At 39.5% G+C, this 18,304-nt stretch overlaps 1 protein-coding gene across 2 annotated transcripts; it reads right to left on the bottom strand.

Moving 5' to 3' along the window:
* Nucleotides 1-1,542: 1,542 nt before the first annotated feature.
* Nucleotides 1,543-15,723, bottom strand: LOC133577164 (major histocompatibility complex class I-related gene protein-like). 2 transcript variants are annotated; one of them, XM_061930776.2, is made up of 6 exons: nucleotides 15,605-15,723; nucleotides 11,690-11,959; nucleotides 4,776-5,054; nucleotides 4,402-4,704; nucleotides 4,220-4,333; nucleotides 1,543-4,076 (listed from the first exon to the last, which is right to left on the bottom strand). In XM_061930776.2, the coding sequence occupies exons 1-6, from the start codon at nucleotides 15,654-15,656 to the stop codon at nucleotides 4,066-4,068; spliced, it is 1,029 nt and encodes a 342-aa protein (XP_061786760.2). In that variant the 5' UTR covers nucleotides 15,657-15,723; the 3' UTR covers nucleotides 1,543-4,065. The 2 variants fall into 2 exon arrangements, with proteins under 2 accessions (XP_061786760.2, XP_061786761.2); XM_061930777.2 differs by having other exon boundaries at nucleotides 11,690-11,956; nucleotides 15,605-15,710.
* Nucleotides 15,724-18,304: the final 2,581 nt, after the last annotated feature.

Here is an 18,304-nt window from a genome sequence, read left to right as displayed (position 1 = left end):
TATATATATATACACACACACACACACACACACACACACATATATATTAACATCACGATTCGATTCTTGGGGGTAACAAGTCAATTCCCCAAAATGTAATAACTTATATATATATATATATATATATACACACACACACATACACACAAACACACTAGGGGTGTAACGATTGATCGATAGATATTGATATCGATATCGGTAAACCGATTTATATTCCTAAATTTCAGGTATATCGTTCTGTGCTCGGCAAGTTTGCCTTCCGGAAGATAGATATCGATCTAAGATTGCTTTTAAAAGGGAATCGGTCTATTTTATCAAAACTATAAAGAGGAAAACATTGGATTTAAGAATAGCAGACTTTATATTTACGTTTAACACTTTAAAAAAAAGGATTGGATATTTTTCCCCACCTGTGAAATCATCAAAACAAAAATGGCTGAGAAAGGTCACAACAAACGCAAACGGCAAAATAAAATATAATGAATTACAAAACAACAGCTTTGAGTTTCGGCACGATTGCAAAATCCATAACAAATACAAAGGACACAACACAATAATTCAAAGCCACGACACAACTTTAAGTTACAAAAACACCACGATGTGCGACACACAACACGACAACTGGCATCCAAGGAGAAGTAATTTGATGAGAAATAAATACATAGAAGAGATGGATGAAGGAGGCTATGGAAATTAGGAAGCTAGGGGCCAACACCATCAACGGGGATGAAGGGGTCATACAGGCTTCGGCACAACCTGGGTCACAGTCCGTCATTGGCGACGCCAGGGCGGAGAACAGATACTGTATTGCCGGGTCAGGGAACTTTATTTAGCAGGTAAAACTACTCTTAAAATTTTGGTTACTGTACTTGAATGTTAAAAATGTGAGCAGAGAGTGTTTCCTCCTGTTATGTCAACCTAAAGTGTGGGTTGAACTTTATTCAAAAAAGATGTGAATACATTAGCCATTAATTGTTGTTTACCTGCTTGTAATCATAATTCAATAATAAATGCAGCTGGGATAGGCTCCTTTTTGTGTTTTTTTTAAATAACGTCCCTGAATCGTATCGGCAACAACAAATATCGAATTGAATCTTTGTTAAAACAAATCGTTCAACCTTACTCTATATACACACATATATACACAATGTTAATAATGTATCTACTATATAAGAAAATGACCTTTGTTTTAGTGTTCGTTTGTCTCAAAGATGGAATTGCTGAACGGGTATGTCTGAGATTTTTTATTTCTGACAAAAATATATCAATTACCGACACAGCCACGAAGTCTCTCTCTCTCCATCAACGACTATACTGCCGCAATCGTCTCCTCCTGACTGCGGCTTGGCAATTTGTGTCTACTGTGCCAGTGTCAACTGTGATATCATGAGAGGCAAGCTCTCTGCGGGGGAAGGACACCAAGGATTAATGAAAACAAAGATTTAATGAAGGATTCTAGGGGGATTTACAGCAGTAAGGTTTCTCCAGCACAGTTAGGCCTCACCCCTCCTGTCGTGCTGTCCTGGTGGGTGTGGTCACCATCCACAATGGTCCAGGTCAGCGTTCCACATTGTTGTTCCAACTTTGGCGGACCGCCACACAACAACCTTCCGCTCGGTGTTCTCCTCTGCAGCTGAGAACAATTGGCTTTGTCTCTCCTTCCACGCTTTCCCTACAGACATGCCCGCTGGCCCTAAAAGCCCTACATGGCAATCTCACTAATCAGCCACAGGTGTGGGGTTGTGATGTGCCGTTCTCCACCAGATGGCGCCCAAAACTCTCGCAGGTTGGAGCCATCTCAGGGGAATATACTTCCCCTCCAGGACACAGCCTCTCGAGATGTCACACAACGCAGAACATTTTTAGAATTGACAAATCACAGTGCATGTCAGCATAGAGTATATTCTGCATATACGTGAAGGCAGATACGCTTAATGAGATGCAACACTCTGCGCACGGGATTAGTAGATCAGCTTTGCGTGCGCTATCAAGTTGGCGCATATTTTAATACAGGCAGTTAGATCAGGCCCACAGTGTTTAATACAAGCAGATCAGGACCCCTAAAAGGCTGCATGCCAAATAATAACAAAAATAATGTCTGTGAGGCGTCATTTTGACATTTAAAATGTTGTAAACAGGCAACAACCAACAGATATAAATTAGAGATGTCCGATAATGGCTTTTTGGCCGATATCCAATATTGTCCAACTCTTAATGACCGATTCTGATATCAACCGATACCGATATATACAGTCGTGGAATTAACACATTATTATGCCTAATTTTGTTGTGATGCCCCGCTGGATGCATTAAACAATGTAACAAGGTTTTCCAAAATAAATCAACTCAAGTTATGGAAAAAATGCCAACATGGCACTGCCATATTTATTATTGAAGTCACAAAGTGCTTTTTTTTTTTAACATGCCTCAAAACAGCAGCTTGGAATATAGGACATGCTCTTCCTGAGAGAGCATGAGGAGGTTGAGGTGGGCGGGGTTCTTTGGGGGGGGAGCTAGTATATGGTGGTGTATATTGTAGCGTCCCAGAAGAGTTAGTGCTGCAAGGGGTTCTGGGTATTTGTTCTGTTGTGTTTATGTTGTGTTACGGTGCAGGTGTTCTCCCGAAATGTGTTTGTCATTCTTGTTTGGTGTGGGTTCACAGTGTGGCGCATATTTGTGACAGTGTTAAAGTTGTTTATACGGCCACCCTCAGTGTGACCTGTATGTCTGTTGACCAAGTATCCCTTGCATTCACTTGTGTGTGTGAAAAGCCGTAGCTATTATGTGACTGGGCCGGCACGCAAAGGCAGTGCTTTTAAGGTTTATTGGCACTCTGTGTTTCTCTCTACGTCAGTGTACACAGCGGCGTTTTAAAAAGTCATAAATTTTACTTTTTGATACCGATACCGATCATTTCCGATATTACATTTTAAAGCATTTATTTATTATCGGACATCTCTAGATGCAATAGAAGAATGACTTGTGGTATAATGTAGAGTGGCAAGGCACACAAAAAAAAGTGGTAAACCAAAAATGCAGCACCTTACACCTGTCATCGCTCCTATTTTCTTGACACAGGCGAGTACAGGACCGTAAATACTTTCTGTAACTTAATAACACAACCACTGAATCTCTGAAGACAGTATAAAAATCTGTGTTAAAGGTGTAAAAAATACTGTTTGTATAATAAGCATGTCATTGTTTACAAATGAGGGTTAAGAGTTCAGTACTAAAAAAAAAAAAAAAAAGAATGTGGCTTAAGTACAGTTTTTTAATTGAGCTGCTGCATTTTTTGGTTGGGTTGTTTATTTATTTTGAGTAACTTCGACATTTCTAAAAGGGGAGGAATGTAATAGAGTGATCTATGTTTGTCTGTTGCCATCTCCTGGTGAATGTTGGCTATAGCGTACTGGGGTTACTTTTTAGTTGGCCAACGATTTACGTGGCGTTGCGCACCTGACGTCAAGTGTGTGAGTCTGTTCTGAAGTCTACAGTAAAGAGACGTACTTCATCACCTCGCCTGGTTATTGCCTCCAACTCAATATATTACAACAACATTGCTGTTTACGGCAGACGAACTGCTTTACGGTAGAATAAAACATGACTGCTGTTGTTGTGTGTTGTTACCGTGCTGGGAGGACGTTAATGAAACTGCCTAACAATAAACCCACATAAGAAACCAAGAACTCGCCCTCCATCATTCTACAGTTATAACGTGTTTGGGCAGGCACGCTGTTTATATTGTGGGAAAGCGGACGTGAATACAGGCTGTTGACACGTCACTCAGGTCCGCATGGAGCTGGAGGGGGCGTGGCTTCCAGCTCCGCCTGAATTTTTCGGGAGAAACTTTGTCCCGGGAGGTTTTCGGGAGAGGCGTTGAATTTCGGGAGTCTCCCGGAAAATCCGGGAGGGTTGGCAAGTATGGGTGCAGCTTTGGAGGCAGTTTGCACCTTACGTTGTTTGTAAGAACAGCATTCATGACACTTTGGCAAAAAACAAAACAAAATTATCCACAACTTGGCTCGATACATTCATCAAGTGCGCAGGGCTGATCCTGGAGCAGAGTCAGTTATTCCCTATGGGACAAAATGATGCAATTAATGAATTAATTAGACAAAGTTGTACTTACTGTTAGCTGACTGGAAGCCTGAGGCCGAATCAGTATCCTGGACATTATCATCCTTTCTTCCTGTATCCCTAACACGTTTTGGGTGCTTACTGTTATGTTGTCTACGCCGAATTCTGCACAGAATGATGGGGACGACTACGAGGATAATCAGCACAACGACGATTCCGGCCACAGCAGCAGAGAAGCTCCAGGGCGGACCTGGATCTAAAACGGAACATTAAGAAAAAGAGTCAGAGGGTTACACCTTGGACGCCTAGACCAAAGGCACTCACAGTTGGTCATGATCACGGCTTTGTCCAGCTTCGTGACCATCGCGTCGTCGGCGCCATCGAGTTTAAAAACGCACTCGTACTCCTCCCACTCGCCGTCCGGGATGGATGAGACGTTCAGGGTCACGCTCTTCTGGAAGGTTCCGTCGTGGTTGGGGAGTGTCTCCCAGGATTCCACGAGCTTTTGCTGGACCTCCTTGCCGGCTCTCCTCCAGAACATCTCGGCTCTCTCAGGGTAAAACCCTGTGGCGTAGCAGGTGACCGGCGACGACGGCGTCTTCTGGAGGAGCGACACCATTGGGAGCACTGCAGGGGATACGTTATGGTTATTGATTATTATTGGTCACAGTGGATTAATATGACCAGGGTCATCTCACCTTTTCGTTGCAGGAAGTCCCCCCCGTGGCGCATGTATTTCTCCAGTAACCGAGGACAGTCGTTCAAGTAGAAGTGCTTCATGAACGTTATTGTAACCTTCTCATCATCCCATTTCTCCTTGCTGGTGTGAGCCTCCTTTCTCTCGGCCACCCAACTCTCCGTCTCCAGGTCCAACCATATGAAGTCCTCACCGTTGTAACCGTACCGGTTAAACCCGGTAACCTTTCCGGTGTCGTAGTCCACCTCGCAGCCGCTCACCCGTTGCAGAATGTGGACCCCTGAGGAGGCGCAGGATACCTGTTTAGCATTTGATCACAACACATACTTGCCAACCTTGAGACCTCCGATTTCGGGAGGTGGGGGGGCGTGTTCGGGGGCGGGGGGGCGGGGGGCGTGGTTAAGAGGGGAGGAGTATATTTACAGCTAGAATTCCCCAAGTCAAGTATTTCATATATATATATATATATATATATATATATATATATATATATATATATATATATATATATATATGTATATATATATATGTATATATATGTATATATATATATGTATATATATATATATATATATATATATATATATATATACATATATATATATAAGAAATACTTGAATTTCAGTGTTCATTTATTTACACATATACACACACATAACACTCATCTACTCATTGTTGAGTTAAGGGTTGAATTGTCCATCCTTGTTCTATTCTGTCACTATTTTTCATGTCGATGTTATTGTCACATATGCATGTACAGTAGATGGCAGCATTGTCCTGTTTAAGAGTGTTGCAACATTGCTGTTTACGGCAGACGAACTGCTTTACGGTAGACGAAAGCGTGACTGCTGTTGTTGTGTGTTGTTACAGCGCTGGGAGGACGTTAATGAAACTGCCTAACAATAAACCCACATAAGAAACCAAGAACTCACCCTCCGTCATTCTACAGTTATGACATGATTGGGCAGGCACGCTGTTTATATTGTGGGAAAGCGGACGTGAAAACAGGTCAGGTCCGCATGGAGCTGGAGGGGGCGTGGCCTCCAGCTCGGCCTGAATTTCGGGAGAAAATTTGTCCCCTGAGGTTTTCGGGAGAGGCACTGAATTTCGGGAGTCTCCCGGAAAATCCGGGAGGGTTGGCAAGTATGTCACAACATCTTGCAGCCCATATCGGTGGAGTTTTGACATGAGAATATCATTGTCAACTGTATTAAACACTTTTGTGAGATCCCGGTAAACACCAGTAGCTAACATATTTACTGTGCGAACCCATAACCTGCATTGAATTGTGAATGCATTCTTCTCTGATTTTGTATAAAGATTTGCAATAAAAGTGGCTGTTGTAAGTAACTAAAGATGTCCGATAATATCGGACTGCCGATATTATCGGCCGATAAATGCTTTAAAATGTAATATCGGAAATTATCGGTATCGGTTTAAAAATTATCGGTATCGATCTCAAAAAGTAAAATGTATGACTTTTTAAAACACCGCTGGGTACATGAAGAAGTACAGAGCCCCAATAAACCTTAAAGTCACATAATATCTACGGCTTTTCACACACAAAAGTGAATGCAATGTAAATTTGGTCAACAGCCATACAGGTCACACTGAGGGTGGCCGTATAAACCAGTGTTTTTCAACCACTGTGCCGCGGCACACTAGTGTGCCGTGAGATACAGTCTAGTGTGCCGTGGGAGATTATCTAATTTCACCTATTTGGGGGAAAAAATATTTTTTTGCAAACCAGTAATTATAGTCTGCAAATGATGTGTTGTTGTTGAGCGTCGGTGCTTGGCAGAGTAACCATGTAATACTCTTCCATATCAGTAGGTGGCAGTAGGTAGCTAATTGCTTTGTTGTGATCACAATATGCAGACGACAGCGAGAGGCGGCGTGCAGGTAAAAAGGTATCTAATGCTTAAACTGAAAAATAAACAAAAGGTGAGTGCCCCTAAAAAAAGGCATTGAAGCTTAGGGAAGGCTATGCAGAACGAAACTACAACTGAACTGGCGACAAAGTAAACAAAAACAGAATGCTGGACGACAGCAAAGACTTACAGCGTGTGGAGCAGAGAAGGCGTCCACAAAGTACATCAGAACATGACATGACGATCAACAATGTCCCCACCAAGAAGGATAAAAACAACTGAAATATTATTGTTTGCTAAAACAAAGCAGGTGCGGGGAATAGCGCTTAAAGGAAGACATGAAACTGCTACAGGAAAATACCAACAAAACAAGAAAAAGCCAGCAAAATAGGAGCGCAAGACAAGAACTAAAACACTACACACAGGAAAACAGCAAAAAAGTCCAAATAAGTCAGGTTGTGATGTAACAGGTGGTGACAGTACACCTACTTTGAGACAAGAGCTATAGTGTTGCATGCTTGGTTATGGTTTAAAGTCATATCCGACGACTTTTTATTGTCAATATCGAGTTTCATATTTTATTGATTTCTGCTAGTGGTGTGCCTTTGGATTTTTTCAATGAAAAAAAAGTGCCTCGGCTCAAAAAAGGTTGAAAAACACTGGTATAAACAACTTTAACACTGTTACAAATATGCGCCACACTGTGAACCCACACCAAACAAGAATGACAAACACATTTCGGGGGAACACCCGCACCGTTACACAACATATGCTACGTCTTCGACGCATAGCTGCGATTGTCGTGTTCCTTCCAAGGCAGAAAACAAGCAGGAGTAGCGTGGAGGTAAGATGAAGTATTTTAATAAATTAAACGCAGGACAAAAAATACAAAACTGAGGACGGTAGCAAGCGTGGAGCCAAACAAAACCAAAATGTCACCAAGGGTGAAAAAACGAGGAAAATCACTAGAGCGAGGAGAAAAACCAGGAGAACGTAACTGTTGCCAATTGCAAACATTGACCCAGCAACTACTGCTGGGTGACAGGAAACTATACATTGGAGTGATTAACCAAAACACCTGGTGGGAACACTAATTGCAAAACTTAGACAGGTGAGGAGAATCAGTGCCCATGGAAACCAACAGTAAACAGGGAAAGAGGGTGCACCCAGGAAACAGACTAACACAGAAACATTACCAAAACATACATCATGCCATGACCCGGGTAACGGATCATGACAACATAAACACAACAATCCAATCCACTTTATTTATATAGCCCAATTAAACAACAAAAATGTTTCCAAAGTGCTGCACAACAATAATAAAAATAATATTAAAAACAACAGAACAAATACCCAGAAGCCCTTGCAGCACTAACTCTTCCGGGACGCAACAATATACACCCCCCGCTACCCCCAACCCCGCCCACCTCAACCTCCTCATGCTCTCTCAGGGAGAGCATGTCCCAAATTCCAAGCTGCTGTTTTGAGGCATGTTAAAAAAAATAATGCACTTTGTGACTTCAATAATAAATATGGCAGTGCCATGTTGGCTTTATTTTTCCATGAATTGACTTGATTTATTTTGGAAAACCTTGTTACATTGTTTAATGCATCCAGCGTGGCATCACAACAAAATTAGGCATAATAATGTGTTAATTCCACGACCGTATATATCGGTTGATATCGGAATCGGTAATTAAGAGTTGGACAATATCGGAATATCGGATAGCGGCAAAAAAGCCATTATCGGACATCTCTAGTTGTAACACATCAATCAATACCAGCTCCAATTTTACTCCCATTTTCATACCAACAAAGGAATATAAATAATGGACACAATAATGGAGTGTCATGGTTGTTCAAGGAATAGCATTTCAGGGGAGAATTCCATGTCGCATGCTCAACCGTGACAAACAAAAGGATCAGGACAGCGTCGGCGACATTTTCAGAAAGCTAGGTTTTTTAACTGCATGTGTTTTTAAGAATCTGCTGCAGAAATGTGAGTGTCTTTTTGAACCGAACTCGTGGGGCACCAGTTGAATAGCACAACAAATGCAAAAGAGAGGGCTTACAATAGAAGCTTGAGGAACACCCCAGAGCGAGGGTGTCCAAACTACGCATGTTTAATGGATCTTAAGGTCTGCAATAAAGTTTGATGATGATGACATTTACAAAACCCAAAACCAGTGAAGTTGGCACGTTGTGTAAATCGTAAATAAAAAACAGAATACAATTATTTGTAAATCCTTTTCAACTTATATTCAATTGAATACAATGCAAAGACAAGATATTTAAAGATCGAACTGGGAAACTACATTTTTTTGTGCAAATAATCATTAATTTAGAATTTAATGGCAGCAACACATTGCAAACAAGTTGGCACAGGGGCATTTTTACCACTGTGTTACATGGCCTTTCCTTTTAACAACACTCAGTAAACGTTTGGGAACTGAGGAGACCAATTTTTGAAGCTTTTCAGGAGGAATTATTTCCCATTCTTGCTTGATGTACAGCTTAAGTTGTTCAACAGTCTGGGGGTCTCCGTTGTCATATTTTAGGCTTCATTTTGCGCCACACATTTTCAATGGGAGACAGGTCTGGACTACAGGCAGGCCAGTCTAGTACCCGCACTCTTTTACTAAGAAGCCACGCTGTTGTAACACGTGCAGAATGTGGCTTCAAACCTTGTTTACCTTGTCCCAATAATCATCTGTTCAGTTTTTTAACATAAAAGTGTTTGATTGTTAAAAGCCACGAAATGCAACGGGTCCATCAGACCCACAAACGCTGGCTGAGTAACAACAATACGAACGTTGCACGGAAAATTTCTCTGCTAGTTTCTGCATCCCACAGGGATTCTTCCTTTGTGTTTCTGCGCCTGAGGTTCCCACACAAGGTTGCAACATTGTTTGTCAACACTGTCTGCTCTCATTTTCTCGCACAATTGACCCTCTGATGTTCTGTGTACCTACACTCTGTCCTCCTCCTGTCTAGGCCTGCTGTGTGTGTGTGTGAGTGTGTGTGTGTGTGTGTGTGTGTGGTACACAGAACATCAATTTCCACATTTCTATTAGCCCCGGGTCCAGTGGACCCGTCCAGGACATCTTTTATGTACAAACCCCGTTTCCATTTGAGTTGGGAAATGGTGTTAGATGTGAATATAAACGGAATACAATGATTTGCAAATCATTTTCAACCTATATTCAGTTGAATATGCTACAAAGACAACATATTTGATGTTCAAACTGATAAACTTTTTTTTTTTTTGCAAATAATCATTAACTTTAGAATTTGATGCCAGCAACACGTGACAAAGAAGTTGGGAAAGGTGGCAATAAATACTGATAAAGTTGAGGAATGCTCATCAAACACTTATTTGGAACATCCCACAGGTGAACAGGCAAATTGGCAACAGGTGGGTGCCATGATTGGGTATAAAAGTAGATTCCATGAAATGCTCAGTCATTCACAAACAAGGATGGGGCGAGGGTCACCACTTTGTCAACAAATGCGTGAGCAAATTGTTGAACAGTTTAAGAAACACCTTTCTCAACCAGCTATTGCAAGGAATTTAGGGATTTCACCATCTACTGTCCATAATATCATCAAAGGGTTCAGAGAATCTGGAGAAATCACTGCACATAAGCAACTAAGCCCGTGACCTTTGATCCCTCAGGCTGTACTGCATCAACAAGCGACATCAGTGTGTATAGGATATCACCACATGGGCTCAGGAACACTTCAGAAACCCACTGTCAGTAACTACAGTTGGTCGCTACATCTGTAAGTGCAAGTTAAAACTCTCCTATACAAGGCAAAAACCGTTTATCAACAACACCCAGAAACGCCGTCGGCTTCGCTGGGCCTGAGCTCATCTAAGATGGACTGATACAAAGTGGAAAAGTGTTCTGTGGTCTGACGAGTCCACATTTCAAATTGTTTTTGGAACGTGTGGACGTCGTGTCCTCCGGACCAAAGAGAAAAAGAACCATCCGGATTGTTATAGGCGCAAAGTTGAAAAGCCAGCATCTGTGATGGTATGGGGGTGTATTAGTGCCCAAGACATGGATAACTTACACATCTGTGAAGGCGCCATTAATGCTGAAAGGTACATACAGGTTTTGGAGCATCATATGTTGCCATCCCAGCAACGTTACCATGGACGCCCTTGCTTATTTCAGCAAGACAATGCCAACCACGTGCTACGTCAACGTGGCTTCATAGTAAAAGAGTGCGGGTACTAGACTGGCCTGCTTGTAGTCCAGACCTGTCTCCCATTGAAAATGTGTGGCGCATTATGAAGCCTAAAATACCACAACGGAGACCCCCGGACTGTTGAACAACTTGAGCTGTACATCAAGCAAGAATGGGAAAAACCTGAGAAGCTTAAAAAATGTGTCTCCTCAGTTCCCAAATGTTTACTGAGTGTTGTTAAAAGGACAGGCCATGTAACACAGTGTTGAACATGCCCTTTCCCAACTACTTTGGCACGTGTTGCAGCCATGAAATTCTAAGTTAATTATTATTTGCAAAAAAAATAAAGTTTATGAGTTTGAACATCAAATATCTTGTCTTTGTAGCATATTCAACTGAATTTGGGTTGAAAAGGATTTGCAAATCATTGTATTCCGTTTATATTTACATCTAACACAATTTCCCAACTCATATAGAAACGGGGTTTGTAATAGAAATGTGTAGGGGGGGGTGTATGGTGTGTGGTCATTAAATATGTATCCTGATATATGTTCTTCACAGAAAATGAGCCAAAGTCAGTGAGTTTCTGTTTGAAAAATTAATTAATTGTATCATTTTTCTTTCAATGAAAAATGAAAAAGGGTCCCACAGACCCGAACGCCACACTAAACGCTGGCTGAAACGGGGCTTAGGCGAGATAATTATCCGTTTAAGGGGTTAAACGACTTAATGTAGACATGGCTTAAGTTTTGAACTGAACTTAGGGGCCAGTATGGTGGTTTTGGAATAGCCCTGCATGGTCAGTGACTGCACAGAGGCGTGGGTTTAAGGGTAAATTATACGGTACCTCCCGACTGGTTAAAAAGGCTCTTCAGGTTGAAAATGTCGGCGTTGAAGTCTTGCTGGTGGTGCAGGCACTGCGCGGCGTACCACTTCAGGTGCAGCGGCTCCTCCTCCAAGTACGACTTGACCCAGTCCTGCTTGGCCTCTGCTTTCCTGATGTTGCTGTCATAGTAGCCCACCGGCATGTCATCCATCATGACCACGCCCACAAACTCGGGCAGGTGGGGCGCTCCAGAGGTGGCGATCAGGAAATAACTGAGGGAGACCTTCTCTGCTGGGTCAAGAAGAGTGAGTGTCGAGACGGACGAGTTAAATCGATTGCATACATTTGAAACGGGACAAACGGTAGAAAAAAAATGGATGAACCTGTCTTGAAAGAAATTGGATGTATTTTACACTGCAAGCCGCATGTTTACTTTTATTGGGTCATACATCCTTGAACTGATCGCCTGTCAATCATAGGACATACTTCATTTGTTTTGACTTAGCTATACGACCCTCCAGTACCAGAGGTGGGACCAAGTCATTGTTTTGCAAGTCTCAAGTCTCGAGTCAAGTCCCAAGTCAAGACAGGCAAGTCCGGACTCAAGTCCAAAGTCAAGACTGGAAAGTCTCAAGTCAAGTCCCAAGTCCTGCATTTTGAGTTTTGAGTCCTTTCAAGTCCTTTTAACCACCGACTAATATATTTACACAGATTGTATATGCTTTTAAAATGCTGTATTTATTTATTAAAACAAGTGCATTTGAAATTGCAGGAAAAAATAGTGCTGACATTACACTTCATAATAGCACTATTAACCAGTCATTTTAAACAATTAACTAATTCCTTTACAGAATAAACACATTTGAAAATAATAACTGTACTTATTTGCACAAAAGTGTTAACATTGTATTTCCATGGCATATTGCATTGTAACTAGTTCCACAGCTATTTCTATCCTGTTCTTACCTTATCTCATTGATCTCATCTCATACTGTATGTGTGTTGATGTGTGCGTACACATTAAATACATAACAAATACATGAACATAACAATAAAAAGAGTTGTACTTTTTAGATGTCAGGGCCCTATGCAATATGTACACATATTCTTAATATAGTATACATTTTAACTGACCTTTATTTGACTATGTTTGTCTTTAACCTTATGTGTAGGTACCTCATGCAACCCTGCTTAAAAAAAAATCACTTGACAAAAAGTATGAATAAGATAGTGAACTGCAGTGGACGCAACATATTGCAGTGTTTACAATGACGTTATAACCATAGACATCTTATAAGTAGACAGAGCATTGGCTGCTGTGACGCGAGCAATTTGGCTGCCATCTTGAAGTGGTGATGAGGAGCCGGCGTGCAGCCTAAACTGACAGTTGACAGGTAGAAAACAAAGAGAGTGTTCAGGGTTTTCCTGCTCAAATGAGCGGACTGTTGAAAATAGTAATCGGGGGATTACTTTTCACAAGTAAGATTTAACATTAACGTACTATTGGTTGTATTTTGTGAAAAGAATATTACCACAGAGTTGAGAAGGAGCAAAGATCTTCAATATTTGTATGTAAAAATCGCAAAGAAATCTACTGGGGGAGGATGACCCCCCTACAGGGGTTTGGTTTACAAACTTTCTGCCCTAAAACAAAAAATCACCAGCCGCCACTGATTATGATGCATTCTCATTTTAGGCAAAATATAAGACAATACTTTCTTAACAGTTTAATTGTAACCATAAATAAGTCTTCAAGTAACAATATTCAAATACTAACATTGTTGGGTAAGACAGAATTTGGTTTTATTCTGAATCCAGTGAAACAGATTGGTGGTTTTAGCTGATATAAAGACTTTCAGGTGTTTATATATGTTTATGTTTAAGTATTTGGCAGACGCTTTTATCCAAAGCGACATACATAAAAAATACATATAAAACAATCACTGTAAACATGATCATTTAAGGGAAGAATGTAATAGAAAATATCAATACAAAGTGTCAAGACAGAATAAACTCTCTGCTGCTGCAACAACAGAGATGCAGTTTAAGATGTATAGATATCTAATGTATTCATACATTGTTTATGTAGGATATACGCATGTATATATAACCTAATCATATTGTTTCTTCAAATTAAAAATAGCTGACCGTTTTTTTCCGCCTTCTCTGGGATTACAGTATATTCCCAGTTTTGATCTCGGACGTCTGGTCACTTATAGCATATAAGAATATCATACTTGCCAACCCTCCCGGATTTTCCGGGAGACTCCCGAAATTCAGCGCCTCTCCCGAAAATCTCCCGAAATTCAGGCGGACCTGAGTGATGTGTCGACAGCCTGTTTTCACGTCCGCTTTCCCACAATATAAACAGTGTGCCTGCCCAATCACGTTATAACTATAGAATGATCGAGGGCGAGTTCTTGGTTTCTTATGTGGGTTTATTGTTAGGCAGTTTCATCAACGTTCTCCCAGCGCGGCAACAACACACAACAACAGCAGTCACGTTTTCGTCTACCGTAAAGCAGTTCGTCTGCCGTAAACAGCAATGTTGTGACACTCTTAAACAGACTACTGTACATGCATATGTGACAATAACATCTCGGGCTTTTAGAGAGTGCAGTGCACAACTGCGCACACAACAAGGAGACGAAGCAGAATGCATCATCAGAGAGGGTGTTCAGCATGGTTAGAAAAATAGTGACAGAGAATACAACAAGGATGGACAATTCAACCCTTAACTCAACATTGAGTAGATGAGTGTTATGTGTGTGTATATGTGTAAATAAATGAACACTGAAATTCAAGTATTTCTCTGATAGGCTCCAGCGCCCCCCGCGAGCCCAAAAGGGAATAAGCGGTAGGAAATGGATGGATGGATATATATATATATATATATATATATATATATATATATATATATATATATATATATATATATAGCTAGAATTCACTGAAAGTCAAGTATTTCCTATATATATATATATATATATATATATATATATATATAGGAAATACTTGACTTGGTGAATTATAGCTGTAAATATACTCCTCCCCTCTTAACCACACCCCCCACCTCCCGATATCGGAGGTCTCAAGGTTGGCAAGTATGAAGAATATTCTATTACTGTTAAGCAAACTATGAATAATAAAACACGCCACAACATGTGTCCTTTATCATAGCTACACGTATGACAAAAACTGCGTGAAAATCAGTGGTATTCAATGAGGTAAGATGAATTAAATGTGCTGACAGTTCATTGCTCCTGCCAAATGAATTGTACTGAGTGGAGCAGATCACCACTCCAAGATGGCGGCCCCGCGTCTCGTCTGCGCCAGTAGGCAGTAGCGCTCGATGCTGCGTCTACTTATAAGATGTCTGTGGTTATAGCGTTAGTGAGTTCACAGCCTCACTGATTTAATTACACAACAAATAAAAGTCACGTTACTTAACCAATAAACGTTAGCTTACATTCAAAACTTACTTTTCCTTGTGCAACTAAAAATGTCGAACGAAGTTACTGACAGGAACAACACGCTGCCAAACACGCTGATAGATAGACACACAAGTACAAAATGAAAGATACGCAGCGATCCTGAATAACTTTTTAATCTTTGGGTTTTGGGGAAAGTAGCAAGTCATGTCAAGTCAAAAGGCTCAAGTCCAAGTGAAGTCACAAGTCATTGATGTTAAAGTCTAAGTCGAGTTGCAAGTCTCTTTACATTTCGTCAAGTCGAGTCTAAAGTCATCAAATTCATGACTCGAATCTGACTCGAGTCCAAGTCATGTGACTCGAGTCCACACCTCTGTCCAGTACCAAATTGTCGACTTGCAACAGCAGCACGTGGTGAAAGTAAAAGTAAAAGCTGGCGAGGTTTTAAAGTGAACAAATCACTTTTATGTTCGATGAGGTAAAAGTGTTGATAGCTTCAATTTACCTGAAAAGATCTGGCTGCTAAGCAGGAGGAGAATTAATGGCAACGGTATCATCTTCGTCTCTCACAAGAAGAACGAGTGACTTCAGCGCTGTTATGTTGGGCCAATCCAAGTGTTGGCTGTGTCGACACCACGTATCAGATTGATACGGCGTAATAAATCAATATCGGGAGGGAGGCTTGTGTAGCGGTTCGTATTACAATGTTGACATTGCTTTATTTATATATTGTTATACTTTTGATGAAGTTTCTTTTTTTTAATTTAGGATTACAGCATTGGCTTTATTTTGCACAAGACAAAAGGTCATATTTATATTATTATTACATTATTTATTGTGCACACTTTTAATTGGTCTCACATTTTTTTTCTTAAAATGTTTGTTCAGTGTTTTATTCAAATTACAATCATGATTTAAAAAAAGGGGGCAAATCCAGGGGCGTCACTAGCTTTTAAGGACAGGGGGGGCTTAGCCCCCAGGAGATGCACAGGATGTGAGCGAACGTAGCGCACAAGCACAAAACCTCACAAACGGCTAACAAAGACTTAGAAATTATTCATTGTTATTATTATTATTTCAGTCGGTTTATTTTCAATCTGTGTTGGGTACAACAAACATGGATTTGCACAGTGACATTTTGTTTACAGCAATCAACAAGAAACAATGACTTGCATGATCCTTCAAGATATACTGAAACACAATGAAAGTCATGGCATTAGCCTCTATGTTATTCATTCACAACATAGAGGCTAATGCCACCACTTTCGCTCACAATACAATAATTGTTTGTTCCCAAATATTTTGAAGTTGCACAGATTACATTTTCGGCACATATGTGACTAAAACGGTTGTAAATTCAAGCCCTGGAAATATTACTTAATTACTTGAATTAAAGTAATATCTGGATCGGGATAATTTGGCTTATATATAATATATTTATATATATATATATTATGGCAAGTCGTTAAGGAAATTAAATATATATTGAAGTCTGAATAGGAATGAGAAACGTTTAAATATACTGTAAATATAGATCTGCTGATCTGAAAAAGAGCCAAAGCTGTCAAAGAGCTGAGGGACCATCTTCAAAGTGCAATGCTGAAACAAATAATGCAAACAATAAAATGTAACTTCCAGGGTTTGAGATTAACGTAGTCCCGTCGTCCCGGGGACGGTAAAAAAAATGCACGGGACAAAATGAAATGCTCTCCGGGACGATGGCTTTTAACCATTTTTTTTCTTTTTATGTATTTATTCATTTTACATTTTATATTAAATGTCTTGGTTTTTCCTCCCTCTGAAAATCCTATGAAATGTTTAACAAGCCATCCTATAATAATACAACAGCTATTAATGTAACAATACAATCAAACAAATATATTTAATGATGTTTTTTTCATTATTTTAACAATAGGCTAATGTATATTACTTTATATGGATTCTACAAGAAACACAAAACTTAAAAAATAAATTATTTACAATTGCAGACACAAGGTTTCGTGCAGCTTCACTCATTGTAAAGGAAGACGGAAGTCCACGCAGGAGAAAAATGACTACAAAGATGGTGTCTGGGTTTTTGTTATATATATATATATATATATATATATATACATATATATATATATATATATATATATACACATACATATATATATATATATATATATATATATATATATATACACATACATATATATATATATATATATATACACATACATATATATATATACACATACATATATATATATATATATACATATATATACACATACATATACATATATATATACATATATATACACATACATATATATATATATATATACACATACATATATATATATATATATATATATATATATATATATACACATACATATATATATATATATATATATATATATATATATATAAAAGACTTAAAGGTATACGAGATAGGCTCCAGCTCCCCCCGCGACCCCAAAGGGAATAAGCGGCAGAAAATGGATGGATGGATAGAGGATGTTGTGGATCATGTTGACTATTGGTCCTCCTAAATGTCAATCATTCTGGTGATGATACGTAAGGACATACATATATATATATATATACATATATGTATGTATATATATATTGTAGCACTTTGAGATTTGGAATCAAATGTAAAGTAGATTACAAATACAATCTATTATATATATATATATATATATATAATAAATATATATATATATATATATATATATATATATATGTCCTTACGTAACATCACCAGAATGATTGACAATTAGGAGGACCAAAAGTCAACATGATCCACCCAGAAATAAATAAAACAAATGGCTTATCGATAAGCCATTTAAAAAAAAATTGTTTTAATATTTATTTCTATGTATCATTATTCTCATACTCACCTTTCCAGTAGAGGCCTCTCCTCTCTCACTTTATGTGCTCCTCTGCCCTGACTCCTACAGGTCAATAGGGGTTGTGGAGTGATTGTTATTATTATCTACTGATGATAGTCATACGTGAATGAGCTCAGCTCCTGTTCTCCTCCATGTGTAAAGTGAGAAATACAGCTGATGCTCCAGCAGGAAGTAACCCCAAAGATAGCAAATGGTAAAAAAGAGTGCACATTTAACTTTATAAATAACCAGGACCTTCATGATGCATTTCAGGCTAACTAGCTAATTAGGTAGCAGCATTGTTTTAGAGTGGGAATGTAACT

Source organism: Nerophis lumbriciformis, linkage group LG37, assembly GCF_033978685.3.
Source record: "Nerophis lumbriciformis linkage group LG37, RoL_Nlum_v2.1, whole genome shotgun sequence".
NCBI classification, from domain to species: domain Eukaryota; kingdom Metazoa; phylum Chordata; class Actinopteri; order Syngnathiformes; family Syngnathidae; genus Nerophis; species Nerophis lumbriciformis.
This window is presented reverse-complemented; position numbering and strand designations above follow the sequence as displayed.